This window comes from Mustela nivalis (assembly GCF_964662115.1).
Source record: "Mustela nivalis genome assembly, chromosome: 10".
In the NCBI taxonomy this organism is placed as follows: Eukaryota; Metazoa; Chordata; class Mammalia; order Carnivora; family Mustelidae; genus Mustela; species Mustela nivalis.
In genome coordinates, this window is record NC_139029.1 from 105,937,057 (window position 1) to 105,955,600 (window position 18,544).

General features: G+C 43.3%; 2 protein-coding genes across 4 annotated transcripts in view; one reads left to right on the plus strand and one right to left on the minus strand.

Annotated features, from left to right (window-relative positions):
* ELAPOR1 (endosome-lysosome associated apoptosis and autophagy regulator 1) overlaps positions 1 to 7,816 on the minus strand; it is a 68,996-nt gene extending 61,180 nt beyond the window's left edge. The window contains exon 1 of one of the 3 annotated variants that reach the window (XM_082687538.1): positions 7,554 to 7,816. In XM_082687538.1, coding sequence (XP_082543664.1) covers positions 7,554 to 7,706 — 153 coding nt within the window. In that variant the 5' untranslated portion in view covers positions 7,707 to 7,816. The remainder of the gene's footprint in view (positions 1 to 7,553) is intronic. The other 2 variants (XM_082687537.1, XM_082687536.1) reach the window with 2 other exon arrangements.
* A 945-nt stretch (positions 7,817 to 8,761) lies between these two features.
* CFAP276 (cilia and flagella associated protein 276) lies at positions 8,762 to 18,287 on the plus strand. Its single transcript, XM_082687576.1, has 5 exons — positions 8,762 to 8,960; positions 16,222 to 16,338; positions 16,856 to 16,971; positions 17,331 to 17,461; positions 18,137 to 18,287. The coding sequence occupies exons 1-5, from the start codon at positions 8,880 to 8,882 to the stop codon at positions 18,205 to 18,207; spliced, it is 516 nt and encodes a 171-aa protein (XP_082543702.1). The 5' UTR covers positions 8,762 to 8,879; the 3' UTR covers positions 18,208 to 18,287.
* The last annotated feature ends 257 nt before the right edge of the window (positions 18,288 to 18,544 follow it).

Below are 18,544 nucleotides of genomic sequence, written 5' to 3' on the forward strand. Positions count from 1 at the left end.
ATAAATAAAATCTTAAAAAAAAATAAGAGTTAAAGTTAAAATGCACACTCAACTCAGTCATTGAAAATTTGTCAGCTGTGCTTGCAACTACTTGGGTATGTGTATCTACTTTCTTTCTTTTTTTAAGATTTATTTATTTATTTTAGAGACAGAGGGTGCAAGTAGGGGGATGGGCAGAGGGAGAGAGGAAGATTCCCTATTGAGAGCGGAGCTCTCTGGGCTTATTCTTTCCACCCTGAGATCACAGCCTAAGCAGAAACCCAGAGTCAGTTGCTTAACCAACTGAGCCATCCAGGGGACCCCATCTACTTTCTTAACCAGAAATTTAATGAAATCCAAATAGAGATCCAGTATTTTTTATGAAAATCTAGCATCTGAATTCAGTCATGCTGTAAAGTGTAACACACATAACGGACTTGGAACAGAAACTTAATTTCTTAGTTAGGAACTAAGTTTCTGGGGCACCCGGGTGGCTCAGTGGGTTAAAGCGTCTGCCTTCAGCTTAGGTCATGATCCCAGGGTCCTGGGATCGAGCCCCGCATCGGGCTCCCTGCTCAATGGGGAGTTTGCTTCTCCCTCTCCCACTCCCCCTGCTTGTATAGTCTTCTCTCTCAAATAAGTAAATAAAATCTTTTTTTAAAAAATCCATTTCCTCAGCTATACTAGCTGCATTTTCATGGCTCGATAGCCACACAAGGCTAGTAGCTACCATATCTGGATAGCACAGCTCCAGACCCTTACCTGCTATGCTCTCTTCCTTCTCTTTGCCAAGTTTTGCCAACTTTGTCCTCAGAATACCTTTCACATCTACTCTTTTTCCCTTTCCAACACTCTTACCCCTGTTAAATTCTTATTATCTACTACTATAAGGCCATGTTAATTATACTTCCACTAAAAAATCTAGAACAGCTAATGTTTATTGAGTACTTACTATGCACCAGAAACTAGTCTAAGCACTTTATATGTATGAATTCACTTGACTGTCATAATATAGTAATCAATTAAGTGGACTTTATTAATATTCCCATGGCAATGATGAAGAAGCTGAGGTGTGAGGAGATTAAATAGCTTCCCCAAGGGCATGCCATTACTGAGCGAAGGAGCTGGAAATTGATCCCACCCCACTCCATATATCCAGACCCCACACTCTGTACCATATTCTGCCTCCCTCTCACAAAAACCTATGTAAAATTCATAGTTTGAATGCTAGGAGTAGAGGTGATTTTTACTCTCTTCTTCTTATTTATCTATTTTTCCCCAAGTTTTCTGCAAAGGAAATGTGTCACTTTTACAATTTTTAAAGTTTTTCTTTTTTTTTTTTAAGATTTTTATTTATTTATTTGAAAGAGAGAGAGAGAGTGCACACACAAGCAGGGGAAGGGGCTGAAGGAGAGGGAGAAGCAGACTCCCCACTGAGCACAGAGCCGACATGGGGCTCAATCCCAACGACCCCAAGATCATGACCTGAGCCAAAGTCAGACACCCCACTGACTGAGCCACCCAGCTGCCCCTAAAGTTTTTTTTTGAAAGTAAGGCAGATTGGGGTGCTTGAGAAGCTCAGTCAGTTGAGCAACTGACTCTTGATTTCAGCTCAGGTTATGATCTCAGAGTTGTGAGATTGAGCCCCACACTGGGCTCCACACTCAGCTTGGAGTCTGCTTGAGATTCTTCCCTTCTCTTTCTGCCCCAGCCCCCATTCTCTCTCTCTCTCTCTCTCAAATAAATAAAACATTTTTAAAAATAAAGTAAGGTAGATAATGATCAGACTGGTTCAGTTTTAGTATACTCCTACCTTGAGATGGGAGAATAGACAAAATGACTCCCCAAAAGCCTTCAGATCTCAAATATCTATTACTAAAACTAGCACATCTCACAAGCCTACAAGAGTACCTAGTGAGGGATGCCTAGGTGGCTCAGTCGGTTAAGCAGCTGCCTTCAGCTCAGGTCGTGATTCCAGAGTCCTGGGATTGAGTCCCACATTGGGCTCCCTGCTCAGCAGGAAGCCTACTTTTCCCTCTCCCTCTGCTCCTCCCGCCTGCTTGCGTGCTCTCTCTCTTTCTCTGTCAAATAAATGAACAAAATCTCTGGGGGGAAAAAAAAGTACTTCATGACAAAAGGAGCCTTTCTATTTCCCCTCTCCACCAAATATGGCAGGATGTTTTAAACATTCAAGCTTGGTGACTCCCAACCGAAGGAGTCACTTCAAATCTTTTTTTTTTTTTTAAGTTTAAAATAATTTTTTTAAAGATTTTATTTATTTATTTGAAAGAGAGAAACAGCGAGAGAGGGAGCACAAGCAGGGGAAGTGAGTGAGGGAGAAGCAGACTTCCCGCGGAGGAGAAAGCCAGATGCAGGACTCGATCCCAGAAGCCTGGGATCATGACCTGAGCCAAAGGCAGAGCTTAACGACTGAGCCACCCAGGCACTCCTAAGTTTTTAAATTTTTATTTAAGTAAGCTTTACAGACAATGTGAGGCTCAAACTCACAACCCTGATTTCAAAAATTGCACGCCCCTCCAACTGAGTAGCCAGGTGCCCCAAGTCACTTTGTTTTTTATTTTTTTTAAAAGATGTATTTATTTATTTTAGAGAGAGATCGAGAGAGCAGGGGGAGGGAGAGAATCTCAAGCAGACTCTCTGTTGTGTGTGGATCCGGATGTTGGGGACTTGATCCCCCAACTCTGATATCATGACCGACCAGAACCAAGAGCCGGAAGTTCAATCAACTGAGCTCCCCAGGTGCCCCCCCAGGAGCCACTTTAAATCTTTGGCTCCCGGTGAAATAGTTCCTGAAATCTCAGGGGTCCTGAATGTTTTCCAGACCTACTCATTTCCCTGTGGAACCCAAACCTTAAATAATGAGTTAGAAGCAAATACAGGAGGAAACATAAAAGGTCCGAAGATATGATCATGCAGTGAAATACTATGCTGGGATCTCGGGACTTTCTCCCTCCTGGTAGAGGGGCTGATCCAGGGGAGTCAGAACTATGAAAGTCCATCACTCTGCTCCTAAAGCTGTTCTTTCTACATCTCCCGCACCCACTCAAAACCCCTGACCAAATTTGACCCATGGCTTGCCCCTCTCCTTCACCCTACACTTAAAGTCAGTTGCCAAACCCTCTAACCTCTACCTTCAGCATATTTTTCCCATCTACACCTCTCCATGTGTCCCACTGCCACCTGCCAGCACAGTCCTGTTAGCCTCCTCCTTGACTGATCTCCTGGCTCCCACCTCCCTCTCTTACCTTCTGGCCTTCCTCAACCATGTTTACTTTTCATTCCTATTAATCCACACTGAGAAGGCTGCTATCTCTGCCAGAAATCCTTCAGGGATTCTCCACTTCAGATTTCTAACTTTCCAGGCTGGATTTCTATTGTCCCCCACACCTACTCCACGTTCCAACCTTATCTCCTGTTGTACTCACACGTACTTCACATTTCTGCCGCCTGATCTACTGGCAATTCCCAGGATCCCTTGCATTTTCCTCGTGGACCTTTCTGCAGGCTCCCCCCTCTATCCAATCCATCTCTGCCCATTGCAGTCCTCCTGATTATTCCAGAACTAGGTCAAGTGCCAACTGTTCAAATATGTTTTCTTCTTCTCCTATTTAACTCTGTATTGCCACTCTTGCATCGCTTACCATATGTTAACTGTGCGTTATCATTTATATATCCTTATTTGTGTACTTACTTTTCTGCCTACCAGTATTTCTTAAGCACCTGTGACATGTCAAGGGTATGCACTGGGCCTTTTGCATGTGTTATCTAACTTAATTTAATCTTCACAGCAGCCTTGTTAGAGTAAGAATCATAATGTGTATTACCATTCCCATTTTACAGATCAGGAATCTGAGGCTGCAAGAAGTGAATTAACTTGTTTGATGCAGTATCCTTACTAAGTGGCAGAGTCATCCCTCACTCATCCAATTTTATTACAATCCAGGTGTGCCAGATTCCCAGGTCCTATGGACTTCCCAGTATAGATTGGGAAGTCCCTTTGGGGGCAATTATCACTGGAGCCTCAGGACAAGACAGATCTGTTAAAGAGGGTTTTCTGCTCCTCTCTCATTTGATGTATATTCGTTGTTTTATGGGAAATGCTCCCTTGGCTCTCAGCACTCTGCCCAGGCTAGCACAGGGCTAAAGAAATGATTCATGAAAACAAATACCATACAGGATGCTTAGTTCCACTGGTGACCTTGATTATTGTAAAATTGTGCAAGCAAAGGCACGCCACACCCCAACATAGCTTTAGCAATCTATAACTCCCCGTTCTCTGCCACCTCAGTTTAAACCTCCTGCTAAATCTCTCTGTTTCCTGGGGTGCCTGGGTGGCTCGGTGGGCTAAAGCCTCTGCCTTCAGCTCAGGTCATGATCTTAGGGTCCTGGGATGGAGACCCACATTGGGCTCTGTGCTCAGCAGGGAGCCAGCTTCCTCCTCTCTCTCTCTGCCTGCCTCTCTTCCTACTTGTGATCTGTCAAATAAATAAATAAATAAAATCTTAAAAAAAAAAAAGATTAAATCTCTCTGTTTCCTGATTAGATCCAGAGGGGTACCTCAGATTTCAGAAATAAGGCTGGAACAGCACTGTTGTCATATCAGGTTGGCCTGAAAAGAGGCCCCGCCAGTAATACCCAACATGGACTCACAAGGAATTCATATGAAGATTAAGAATAGAAAAGCGTGGGACGCCTGGGTGGCTCAGTTGGTTAAGCAGCTGCCTTCGGCTCAGGTCATGGTCCCAGCGTCCTGGGATCGAGTCCCACATCGGGCTCCTTGCTCGGCAGGGAGCCTGCTGCTCCCTCTGCCTCTGCCTGCCATTCTGTCTGCCTGTGCTTGCTCTCTCTCCCTCTCTCTGACAAATAAATAAAATCTTTAAAAAAAAAAAAAAATAGAAAAGCGTTAGTCTACCCTGAATTGATTTTTCACCATTTGGGTTGGAAGCCCCCAAACTTGTTGAGTCAGTTCATATTGCCAAATGAAGACTGTTGTAACAATGCGTTTATTCTCTTCCTTATTATTTGGAGTCAAGGCTGTCCAGCAGCCACTGTTTGCTCAAGGAAAGTCTAAACAGAACTTGCAGGAACGCCTGAGTGGCTCCGTTGCTTAACCGTCTGCCTTTGGCTCAGGTCATGATCCCAGGGTCCACGTATCGAGTCCCGCTTCAGGGTCCTTGCTCGATGGGGAGCCTGCTTCTCCCACTGCCTGCCTTTCCCCTTGCTCGTGTTCCCTCTCTTTCCCTGACAAATAAATAAATAAAATCTTAAGAAAAAAAAATAAACGGGACTTGCTGATGCCTGTGGCCAACTCCTAAGTCATTTTGACTCTGGCATGGGGTATGGATCTAACGGTAATGAAGCTGAAAAGGAAAGGGGTTAGGTAACTCTAACTTGTGTTTGATTTTTATGGTTTTGGGAGTTTTTTTGTGTGTGTATTTTCTCTTTCAATACTCAAGGCAATCCTTTTTGTGGTAGGTGTTACTGAAACACCCATTGTACAGATCCAAAAACTGTGTGGTAAATAACAGGTAGAGACTGGACCCCTGGTATGTTGAGTTGCACAGGTAACACTGGCCCGAGCTCAGGCTCTGCAGTAAGACCTTTTGCTTAGACAAATGGCAGCCATTTAAAAAGGAGTAAATGCAAAAATATGTGCCCAAGTTAGAGGTCTCAAGCATCAGTATTCTTCCTTCCCTCCAAAACAAGATGATACAAAGTATTTAATTTCTCAAATGTCTCACATTTTCCAGAGTTGACAAGATCTCACCAAGAAGCAGTAGTGGAACTGTTAAGATTCTTACCTTCCACTCAGAGGAGACTCCCATACTGGATTCTTAGGCAAGGGTGCTTGGTTGAACTAGGTATCTCAGTTGGTTAGGCCACACACCACCAAGCCCAGTAAGCCACAATCACTGAAAAGATCATCCTGTTCCTAGCCATCTTTAAAACAGGTCATAAAGGGGCTCTGGGAAGGCTCAGTTGGTTAAGCATCTGATTTCGACTCAGATCATGATCTCAAGGTTCTGGGATGGAGCCCACAGGGACAGGCTCCCTGCTCAGCAGGGAGTCTGCTTCTGCATATCCCTCTGCCCCACCCCCTGCTCATTTGTATGTGCGCGCGCGCGCGCTCTCTCTCTCTCTCTCTCTCTCTCAAATAAATGAATAAAATCTTAAAAAAAGAAAAAACAGTTCTGAAAAGTGGCTGAGTGAAAATGTAGGCAGTCCAGGGAAGGTCTTCATTGGAACTGATAAAAAGTTATCAAAAGTGCCACTGACTGGGATCACTTGTGCCATATTCATGAATGAAGTACAAAATTCTCTCTCCTTACCCCACCCTTCAGTTCTTCCTGATCTGTTTTGTTGTAGACAGTCTAATGGATAGAGCACCTTCATAATAATATATTTCCATATGAGAGGGGGCTGCTTTTACTAATCAGTGAACACTAACAACTCATAAAAAGTATTTCAATCTCTCAAAACCCTAGCTAAGTATGACAATGGAGATTCTTTTTACAGGGCTAACCTCTTGGTGTATTATGAAATCTTTCACATCTCACAGAGATAACAGAACAACTCTTATTTTACCTTCCCCAGTGCAGTTCTTGTTGACGTCTCTGCCATATGGTTTAAAAAGCTTACCCAGAGAACAACCAAATAATGGTATTTCAAACCTATAGAAACTACTGAGTTTTGTTACTACTTAATACCTTTGTATTCCTCCAAAAAGAATGCTCAAAGGATTTTCAGTGGGAAGACATTCACTGCCTATCGTCTGAATTGTGCAGGCAACCTTTTAGAAACACCTTGAAAAAGACTTGTCACATATGTCAGCAGAAGTCCAGAGAAGGAAAGTAGAGACTGGCGGAAAGCGAGATATTACAGACTCAAAGTCTTGTCAGAGGGGTTCGTGGGCTGTCAGGTACACTAAACAAAGCACACTGGGGGAGGCAAAGCACTTAGCAGCCCGCAAGGTAACTGGATGTTTAAGAAGGAGGGGAGGGGGAGAAAGGTAATGGGTTCCTTCATCCCCCTGTCACATCTCCCAACTTCACACTTATTTGAAACCATAATAAAACCACAAGGATGTCCGCTTTTCTCCCCTACTTTCCTCGGCCTTCCTAACACCTTTCTTACCCCGCTCTTCCCTCTCACTTTCCAATTTGCCCCTCTGTACATAATCTTTTGTTTTCAACTACTTTAAGGTATTTCATTGCAGCTGGAAAACCATCCATGTCTTCTTCCTTGATTTCCGAGCCCAGGGACCCAAGTCCTTCCTGGGCTCCTTGGAGCTGGGACCTTCTCCTCTGAGCTCAGCAGCCCAGACTGTGAGGATGATCTGTTTCATGAGTCCTCCAGTGGGCTGGCCTCTCCATGACGCCAGTCCGCTCCTCTTCCCGCCCCCCACCCGCCAACCACCCCCCCCCCACCCGCCTCATCCTCAAAGAAACCTAAACTCCGTGGCCTCTGAAACTGTCTGTGCCTGGGTCCCCAAGGTCTCCGCCAGAATCCAAGATTGTCTGACCAAAGTAGGGTCAGGTCGGGGAAAACAGTACCTCTTTACAGGAGTGAAGCTCCGGTCCCGCTCCCTGGGTCACCTGGAAGGCGGTCCCAACCCAGAGCAGCAGCCGCAGAAGCCGGAGTGTGCGCCGCTCTGTTCTTCCCCTGCCTCTGGCAGAGGGATGGAGGCTGCGCCCCGGCTCAGCCATAGCGTTGTCCTGCGCGAGCGGCAGCAGCGGCTCAGGTGCTGCGGCTGCTGCTACTGCTGGCAGAAGGCGGAAAAAAAGGGGAGGGAGGTTCACAGCGGGAGGATGCAAGGGGCTGGGCTCGCTTCAGTCACCTCCCTGCGGCTACGCCGAGGCCGCCCATCCTTCCTCCTCCCTCCTTCCTCTTCTCCTCCTACCCACGTCGCCTTGGCAACCGCCTCCTCTTTCCCTCCGCGCGGGTGGGTCAGGGACCACGCGCTCCTCTGCCGCTCACCTGCCGGTCGCCATGGCAGCCGCCGCCGCTGGCGCGCGCCGCGTGAGAATGCGCGCGCCCGGGGTCTGCAACCGGCCCAACAGGCGGGCCGGGGTCGTGTAAAGAACGCAGTAGATACATTCTACAGGCCAACGCCACCAAATTCACGTTTTCCATTGCTCTTTCGGGTCATGGGCCATTTATGAGCATCTCTAATTTTGCAGACGTGGCTTTCGACAATACTTATTGTGCACCTCCTTTGTGTGCAGCGATAGAAGGAAGATTGAGGCGCCTCCAGAAGTTACAGCCCCCCGGAAGAGTGGCCCGGGTAGATGTTACCTACTGCAACAGCCGCTTCTGCAGATCTTACTTCCATCCCGCCAAATCCACCCGTGCCTTTACAACCGGCTCTATGCGAAGCCTTAAGACTTGCTTAACTCAGGTTAAGCAAGGAGGGTTTGCGTTAGCCTGAAATTTTCCAAGCACGACACTTGGGCTCTTCCGTCTCTTAACATCGTCATTCTCTCATTGCTTTGAAAAATTCTTTCGTTAGATGTGAGGGAGAAGGAAATTCCTGGGTCATCTTTCAGGACTTCTTTACTTAACTGAAGTCTTTTGCAAGGCGGGACGCCGACGTTTTTCAACTAAGGCTCCCAAGTGCAAATGCAGGGCTCCCCGGTATGCTCGGTGGCGCTTTCCCCTGTGCCTTCCCCGGAGCTTCCTCCGGAGGGTTCTCCCGCGCCGGACCGCCAGGTGGCGCCCTCCTCGAAGGGAATGCACCTCAGTCACAGATGGCGGGAGAGTTGCCTGGCAACCGAAAGTGGGCGTTCCAAACAATTGGGAACCGGGATCCTCCGCGTGCGTTGTGTGCGGCTGCGCGAGCTTTCCATCCTTCACACCAGCTTCTCACTCCGCATTTTACCATGCCTTTCACCCGAGACCCTTTCCAGCACCCTACATTGGATAACGATGAGACCTACCTGGGAAAACTCCGGGCTTCCAAGGTACTGTGATTTCTTGCGTAGATTCCCACCGAGGGCGATGGCACTCTTCTTTCTGTTGGTGTGATGGGCAGGGATGGTAACTTAAAGCACTCTGGTGAGGACACTGAGTAAGGTATCGGAGAAGTTTGTTTTCTGCCTGCCTCTTGGCTCCACGTTCAGATCTGCTAACGTTTCAGAGATGCTTTTGAGGAGAGGGAAGTAGAGCTCTAGCCCAGAGGAACAAGGGGCTTTCGTTGCCCAGAGGAGTGCTTGGTATAATGTGGATAATCAGGCCCGGGTCCCACCAAGCCACCCTTTGCTCTGTTTGGAAACCTGTTCTCTGAAGAGATATGAGATATGGAGTGGGAGAGAGTGCCCTGGAAGCCACCAGGCCATGCTTTGTACATCTGCCCTCACACCATCTCTGTCTTTTGGTTAATGCTAGAATGTATTTTTGTATGTGTGTCTGTGATTTGAGGAATTTAAATAATCTTTTTCTGGCAGAAGTATTTGGAAAGCTTGAAATGGTTCAAAGTAAGATTAATTCGATAGTAGTTGTGGCTTGATAACAGAATCAAGGAGCTTCCTTTCGTTTATTCAACATTTATCATTTACTATACGCTGGCATTCTGCTCAACACTGAGGATGTGTAGGTGAGTGAAATATGGCTCCTGCTTTAGAGAAACTAGTAGAAAAGCTGACAACAGCAGCAGCAAAAATGCTCGCACAACAGCACATGAGTTATACTCTGTGTCATATTTTGTGTTAGGAGAACTGGAGGCTTAAAGAAAGCTGCTCAGAACAGGTGAGTTTTCACACCCAAATATGAGTGAGCTGGACTAGGGTGAGGGAGAAGGTGGAATGTGAATTAGAAAAAAGCAAAGAAGAACCAGACATTAAAGGCACGGGGGCAGCAGGTGCACGTCCATGGAAAGGAGAGAAAGATGGCCTGCTTGGGGCCAAAGAGTCCAGAGTGGCTGGAGCATCAATGTGAGATGGAGGAGGGGAGAGAGCAGGAGCTGGAGTCACCTACTTGGACTGGGTGTGCTGTGTACACCATGCTTGTGAGCTAGGAAGGCAGCTATGCTCACCACTATACCACCAACGCTGCTTGTGAGCTAGGATTCCATCCTGGAGGTTCTGGGGAATCACATCAGGATTTTAAGCACTAGAGTGACACGGTCAATGGGTGTTTTAGAAAACAAAGTGGTGTAGTTTGGATAGAATGGGAGTGAGGACAAGAAGAATTAGCAAGGAGGAAAGAGCCTCAGAAGGCTGCAGTCTCCAGGAGGAATAACAAGTCTAAATCAGGGGATGACAATGAGGCGCAGATGTGAAAAAGTTGCCAAGGGTAAGACTGATGTAACTTTGTGGCTGGATATGGGCCCACGAGAAGGGAAGTCTAAGATAGCTCTTAGGTGTCCGAAGGCTTAATTGATACCATTTACTGAATGAGTCATCCAGGGGAAGCAGGTTTGGAGAGAAAGATGTGCAGATCAGTTATGTAGATGTTGCTTTTGTGGTGCCCGTGGGACATTTAAGTGAAGATGAATAGTGGGCAACATGGTTGAGAATTCTAGGTTGAAAATATATATCTAGAAGCCACAGTACCCATGTGGTGATTTAACCCAGAGGACGGAATGAGCTCATCCAGTGAAGGTGAGAATATGAAAAACAGAAACGAAACCCCTGAAGAAGGCACCGTCTAAGGGGGCAGAGGGGGAAAGTAGAGCTGACAAGGGGGTTGAGCAGTAACAGGTAGAAGCAGGAGGACAGCCAGGAAGAGCTGGACCCACAGAGCATGGAGAAAACATTTGAGAGAATCAGAATCATGGTGCCAGAAAAATGCAGATGTCTGGAAAGGACCCACCTAACCTAGTTAAAGATAAAGAGCATTGGTCACCAGCAAGAGTAGTTTCAGGGCTTGCTTGAGAAGGAGGCCAGGCTGTGGTGGCTAAAGAGGGCATGGAAAGAGGGAGGAAGTGAAGATAGTAAATGTTGACTCTTGAAGAAGTCTAGATCTGCAGGCAAGGTGAAAGACTGGTAGCTAGGCAGTGATAAAGAAATGAAAGAGAAGCTGGGTATAGGGGATGGACACCAGGATGGTGCCGGTCTCTGAAGTGCAGGGAAAGGCTAGGTTCAAGGAAGAAAGGTTATTCTTTTTTATTATTAGTTTGGAAGTATAGTTGACTTTCAGTGTTCTCTTCATTTCAGGTGTACAACATAGCTATCTGACAATCCTATAAATTACTCAGTGTTCACCACAGTAAGTGTAGTCAACACCTGTCACCATACGACGTTATGACAGTAGCATTGACACTCTCTCCTATGCTGCACCTTTCATGCCCATGACTTGCTGGAAGTTTGTATCTCTTAATTTCTTCACCTGTTTCACCCAGATCTCCACCCACCTTCCTTCTGGCAACTGTTAGTTTGTTTTCTGCATTTATGGGTCTGTTTCTGCTTTTGTTTGTTTTGCTTTGCTTTTCAGGCTCCACATATAAGTGAAATAATACAGTATCGGACTCTATTTGTATTATTTCACTTAGCCAAATACCCTCTACCTCCATCCATGTTGTTGAAAATGGCAAGATTTTTCTTTTTTATGGCTGAGTAATATTCCATTGTGTATAGATAGATAGATAAACAGATAAAGAATGAAGCTATATATAGATATATAGAGATATCACATTTTCTTAATCCATTCATCTATCAATGGGTACTTTTGTTGCTTTCATATCTTGGCTACTGTAAATAATGCTGCAGTAAATATAGTACATATGTCTTTTTGAATTAGTGTTTTCATTTTCTTTAGGCAAATACCTAGTAGTGGAATTACTGGATCATGTGGCATTTCTATTTTTAATTTTTTCAGGAGCCTCTATACTGTTTCCCCAATGGCTGCACCAATTTACATGTTCCCTTTTCTCTACATCTCCACCAACACTTGTTATTTCTTGTCTTTTTGATACTAGCCATTCTGACTGGTGTGAGGTGATATTTCATTGTGATTTTGGTTTGCATTTCCCTGATGATCAGTGATGTTGAGCATCTTTTTATGTGTCTGTCAGCCATTTCTATGTCCTCTTTGGAAAAATGTCAACACAGGTCCTCTGCCCATTTTTTAATTAGATTGGGGTTTTTGGTGTTGAGTTGTATAAGTTCTTGATGTATTTTGGATACTAATTCCTTATCAGATATAGCATTTGCAAATATCTTCTTCCTTTCACTAGATTGTCTTTTCATTTTGTTGATGGCTTTCTTGGTGCGAGAACTTTTTATTTTGGTGTAATCCCAATAGTTTATTTTTGCTTTTGTTTCCCTTCCCTGAGAAGATATATCCATAAATATGTTGATAAGGCTAACATCTTAAGAAATTACTGCCTGTGTTTTCTTTTAGAATCTTTACAGTTTCAGTTCTCACATTTAGGTTTTTAATCCACTTTCATTTTATTTTTGTGTATAGTGTAAGATAGTGGCCAGTTTCATTGTTTTGCATGTAGCTGCCCAGTTTTCCCAGCACCATTTATCAAAGAAGCTGTCTTTTCCTCATTGTATATTTTTGCATCCATTTTCATAGATTAATTGACCATATAAGTAAGCATGGATTTATTTCTTGGCTCTCTATCCTATTCCACTGTTCTATGTTTCTCATTTTGTGCCAGTACTGTATTGGTTTTTGGTTTTTTTTAAGTTTATGTATTTGTTTTAGCAATCTCTACACCCAATGTAGGGGTCAAGCTCATGACCCCCAAATCAAGAGATGCATGCTTTTCCAAGCAAGTCAGCCAGATGCCCCACATAACATATTGTTTTGATTACTATAACTTTGTAGTATATCTTGAAATCTAGGATTGTGGTACCTCCAGCTTTGTTCTTTCTCAAGATTGCTTTGATATTCAGAATCTTTTGTGATTCCATAAATTTTACGATTATTTTTTTCTAGTCCTGTGAAAAATGCTATTGGCATTTTGATGGGGATTGCACTGAATCTGTAGATTGCTTCCGGTAGTATGGACATTTTAACATTAATTTTTCCAATCCATGAGCATGATATATCTTTCCATTTGTACTGTCTTCAATTCTTTCATCAGTGTCTTATAATTTTCAGTCTTTCACTGCCTTGGTTAAATTTATTCCTAGATTTTTTATTATTTTTGGTGCAATTGTAAATGTGATTCTTTTCTTTTTTTAAGATTTGATTTTATTTATTTGACACACAGAGAGAGATCAAAAGTAGGCAGAGAGGCAGGTGGGGGTTGGGGGGAAGCTCAATCCCAGGATCCTGAGATCATGACCCAAGTCAAAGGCAGAGGCTTACCCACTGAGCCACCCAGGCACCCCAACAGATTTCTTTATATTAATTTTGTATTCTGTAACTTTAGGGAATTCATTTATTAACTGTAACAGTTTTTTGGTATTTTATGGGGTTTTCTATATATAATATTGTGTCATGTGCAAGTAGTGAGGGTTTTACTTCTTTCTTAACAATTTGGATACCTTTTACTCCTTTTTCCTGTCTGGTTTCTGTAGCTAAGACTTCCAATACTATGTTGAATAAAAGTGGTGATTGTGGGCATCCTTGTTTTGTTCCTGAACTTGGAAGAAAATCTTTCAGTTGTCATCATTGAAATTAATGTTAACTGTGGATTTTCATATTTACCTTTATCATGTTGAGATACATTCCCTCTAAACCTACTTATTGCGATTTTTAATAATAAACAGATGTTGTATTTTGTCAAATACTTTTTCTGCATCTATTGAGATGATAATATTTTTATCCTTCCTCTTCTATTTTTTGGAATAGTTTGAAAACAATAGGTATTAAGTCTTCCTTAAATGTTTGGTAGAATTTGTTTGTGAAGCTATCTGGTCCTGCACTTTTGTTTGTTGGGAGTTTTGTGAATTACCATTTCAATTTTGTTACTAGTAATTGGTCTGTTCAAATTTTCTATCTCTTCTTGATTTAGTTTTGGAAGATTCTATGTTTCCAGGAATTTGTCCATTTTTCTAGATCGTCCAATTTGTTGGCATATAATTTTCATAGTATTTTGTTATAATTCTTTGTGTTTCTGTGATGTTGGTTATTGTTTCTCCTTCATTTCTAATTTTATTTAATTCCTTGTGCACTCTCTCTCTCTCCCTTTTTTTCCTGATAAGTTGAGGTAAAGGTTTATCAGTTTTATGTTTTCCAAGAACCAGCTCTTGGTTTCATTTGGTTTCCTGGATTTTTGTATATGTGTGTTTGTGTGGAGTCTTTCATTTATTTCTGCTCAGATCTTTATTATCTCCTTCCTTCTACTGACTTTGTTGACTCTTCATTAGGCTTTGTTTGTTCTTTTTTTCTAGTTTCTTTAGATATAAGATTAGATTGTTTGAGATTTTTCTTGTTTCTTGAGGTAGGCCTGTATCACTATAAAACTTCCTCTTAGAACTCTAAGACTTAGGACAGACAGTTGTATTTTCATTTTCTCTGTATTTCTATATTTCCTCAGATTTCTTGGTTGACCCATTAGTTGCTCAGTAGCATGTTGTCTAACCTCCGTGTGTTTTTGTTTTCCAGGGTTTTTTTCTCCTAATTGATTTCTGGTTTCATACCATTGTGGTTGGAAAAGTTGCTTGATGTGATTTCAGTCTTCTTAAATTTGTGATTTCAGTCTTCTTAAATTTATTGAGACTTGTTTTGTGGTCTGACATGTGATCTCTCCTAGACAATGCTCCACGTATTCTGGAAAAGAATGTGTATTCTGGTGCTTTGGATGGAATGTATATATCTGTTGTGTCCATCCGATCTAACGTATTGTTCAAAGCAATCAATTCCTTCTTGATTTTCTGTCTGGATGGTTTATCCATTGATACAAGTGGATATTAAAGTCCCCTAGTATTGGTATATTACTGTCAGTTCTTCCTTTATGTCTATTTATATTTGCTTTATGTATTTAGGTGCTTCTATTTGGGGTGCAGAGCTATTCACAATTATGATATCCTCTTATTGGATTGATGCCTCTATATTATGAAATGCCCTTACTTGACTCTTGCTACAGTCTTGTTCTAAAGTTTATTTTGTCTGAGTATTGCTACCTCTTTTTTTTTTTTTTTTGCTTCCATTTGAATGGACTAACTTTTTTCATTCATAAGGGTTATCCTTGAGTTAAAGGTACACCCCTTTCTTTGAGATGGAAGGACACTGGATGTGTGGATGGTATTCATGCTTGACAGTCTTGACTTTCTCAATGAAAGACAGTCTCATTCTTCTGCTGAATAAGGACATTTGAGGCTTATGTAGTCTTTAAGGAATGGGAGGAGAACTGCCTATGCCTGCATCATATATTTGTAGTTTCCTTGTTTCATTTGTAATCTTTTTGGTGATAGCACACTGTCTGATACATACTATCCAATTAATGTCTAACTGACCTGAGTTACACAGCACTGCCCTATATAGAAGGGAAGGGGGTTCCAACACAGGATAGGTTGAATTTGATCTCAACTAGGTTGAAACTGTACTCGCAGTCATTATTCAAACAGTATTTAGTTTTTGAACACCAAGTATTGGGTTGCGGTGCTAGGTACTAGAGTATAGTGAACAATATGGCATTTTTACATTAACTGGCAAAATCAGTTACATACTTTTCACATTCATGCTTATCTGGTTCTATTTAGAAGACTGACTATTCAGTGTACTTTTTCTATGACACTTCTGCAGCCACAACGACCCATCCCTGCTTACTGCAATCTTTTTCTCTTCCCGATTAGACACTGCACTCTCCCGATTCTTTTGACTCTGACTACCTTAGCGTCCTCTCTCCTCCCCTCTCCCCATTATAATATTGTGCAATCATGAGCCCTTTTGGACACCCCTCTTTTTGTAGGCATCAGCCACTACTTCATGTAGATGACCTCCATACCTCTATTACTTGTTCCAAGCTCCGAGTTTCACACTTCCCATTTTCCACCTGTTGACTGCATTTGGACAACGTATCTTTTCTTCAAACTCAGTATGTCTAAACCTGAGATCATCGTCTTTCTTATCTTCTCCACGCTCTTGACCCCGTCCCACTCCACCCCTTTGCCTGTATTCCTGGCCTACTTCTGTCAGTTCTAAGATTGAAAACTTAGGAGCATCAAGCACCTGGGAGTTTTGCTTCATATCATTCTTCCCTTTGAAGATATCCCCCTGAGGTTCAGTTAAAATAGGCTGGAATAAGGAGATGGATGTCACTGAAACTATCACATCAGCAAGGCCTCCTGTAACCAGGTCCTGCGTGTGGTTTCTCTCTTGCAGAAACTGCCATATAAGAACCCAGCTCACCTTGCTCAGCAACAGGAACCCTGGAGTCGGCTCAGCTCAACTCCCACAATCACCTCCATGAGGCGGGATGTTTATTTTTTTGATCCTGAGGTACCTATAGCATTGAAATGCTATTTCTCTTTACATCTGCGTAAGACTCATGAATCTCTTTTTTGAAAGGTCATCTGTCCTTCATGGCATCAGCATCTTTACTTTGTCCCCAGTCCAAGGTCCTACCAAATCTAAAACCTAACACTAATTTATCTGGCCTCTGGGAAGTTGGAAGGCTTGTGTTTTGTCCAGTTGATTATCTGGAGCAAATCATTTTCTCACCAGACTTTTCACTCTTCTGATTATAACCAGAAATGAGGTAAGGCCCAGTAAGCCCAAGTGAAGGACAATAAGATGTCCATAGCTCCTGTGAGAGCTCACCCCTCATTAGACCTAAGCATGACATAATTCTATATTGACAAGAGTTAAAATGTCCTTGGTATGTAAGGAGTTGGTGGACCTCAGGCCCCAAAGGGGTTAATTCTGCTTCTGGGGAAAAAGTAGGGCCCAAGAGAACCTGACTAGAGTTGGGGTAGAGGTAGCAAGCTAACCCTGAGGTGACTGACTTTCTCTGTAGATACCAAAGGATGACCTGGATTTTCGCTTAGCAGCCTTGTACAACCACCACACAGGGACATTCAAGAACAAAAGTGAGATACTCTTACACCAGGAGACTACCCAGGATACCCATGGGTAAGTGGTGGAGGCAGAGCCTCTCCACCCTAAGGACAATGCCATCCAGTCTTGTAAGGTAAATCGTCATCTGGGAAATAGAAATAATCAGTAGATACTCATTTGTAGACCTATTCCTGTGCTTTTTACATCTATATCTATAATGCAATTTCTGTATTTTTATTTACTAAAAGGAATAGAGATCCTCCAGCATTGTGCTCATCTGTATAAACAAACAAAATCTTCAGTTAATTCCTAGAGGGCAAAAAGGGTCTTTGGCTGCATTATTTTTGAGGCTGCATGCAACTCTTATTCCCTCCTCACCTTTCTTCTTCTGATTGATTTCACTCTCCCTTGTTCTTCCCCATACCATCTTCTAGAATCATCAAGACCCAATTCCCTGGAGAACTTTTACCCCCTCCTCCACCACCTTCCATCACTTCCCGGTCTAACATCAGATACTGGATCAACCCTAAGAAGGAGTCTATCCACAGCATCCAGGGATCCATAGGTAAGGGTTAGAAGACTGGATGGGCAGAGGGGTGGTACCAGAATTTTTTTAAATTGACCCAGGAATCAGGGAGTTGAGGTGATTGGTCATTAGGGAACTTCAGGGATAACTGAAGGTCTTGGAGTAGTAGTGACTAAGCTGGCACATTATTAGACTAATACCAGAGGACATACTGCCTAAAAGCTAGGAAATGAATTCCATTTTTCAGAGCTTTTAACAGGCTTAGTTCTTTTTTTTTTTTTTTTAACCTTTTTTTTTTTTTTTTTTTAAAGATTTTATTTATTTGTCAGAGAGAGTGAGCGAGAGCACAGGCAGACAGAGTGGAAGGCAGAGTCAGACGGAGAAGCAGGCTCCCTGCGGAGCAAGGAGCCCGATATGGGACTCGATCCCAGGACGCTGGGATCATGACCCGAGCCGAAGGCAGCTGCTCAACCAACTGAGCCACCCAGGCGTCCCAACAGGCTTAGTTCTAAGGGACAAAATTGTAGGAAAGGGCAGAAACCTGGGAGTGGAAGACCTACAGCTGTCTCCCATTAGTCCTCTCTATAGGTCAGTTTCCCCACCTACTGAAGAACCTTCTCCACAGCACCCAGAAATATGTGGGTGATTACAGGTTCCCAGAAAAGGCAAAGGATTTGAAATTCACAGCCTACCCCCGTTCTCTTTTCTCCACAGTGTCCCCTCACACTGCAGCCACCAATGGAGGCTACTCCCGAAAGACTGATGGTGGCTTCTTCTCTACCTAATGTTAACAGGCCCCTGGACTAATTAATCATAGTGGAACATCTGCTGCCCATCTCCATTAAATAGATTTGTGCTGGATGAAGCCTGAAGTGTGTTACCCATGGACTAAAGAGTTGCTACTTGACAGCTCTTAAAATGTGGAAGTTTCCCAACTCTAGAAACTAGTCCTATTGGACATTTTTGCAATTTGTTAAGTCATCTTGCTGAAAAGCTAAGGATCTAGAACAAAACAGCATATGGGGTGCCTTCAAGGCTCAGTTGATTAATTATCTGTTAATCTCAGCTTGGGTCTTGGGTCGTGGGGTCATGAGTTCAGGCCCCACATAAGGCTGGGTATGG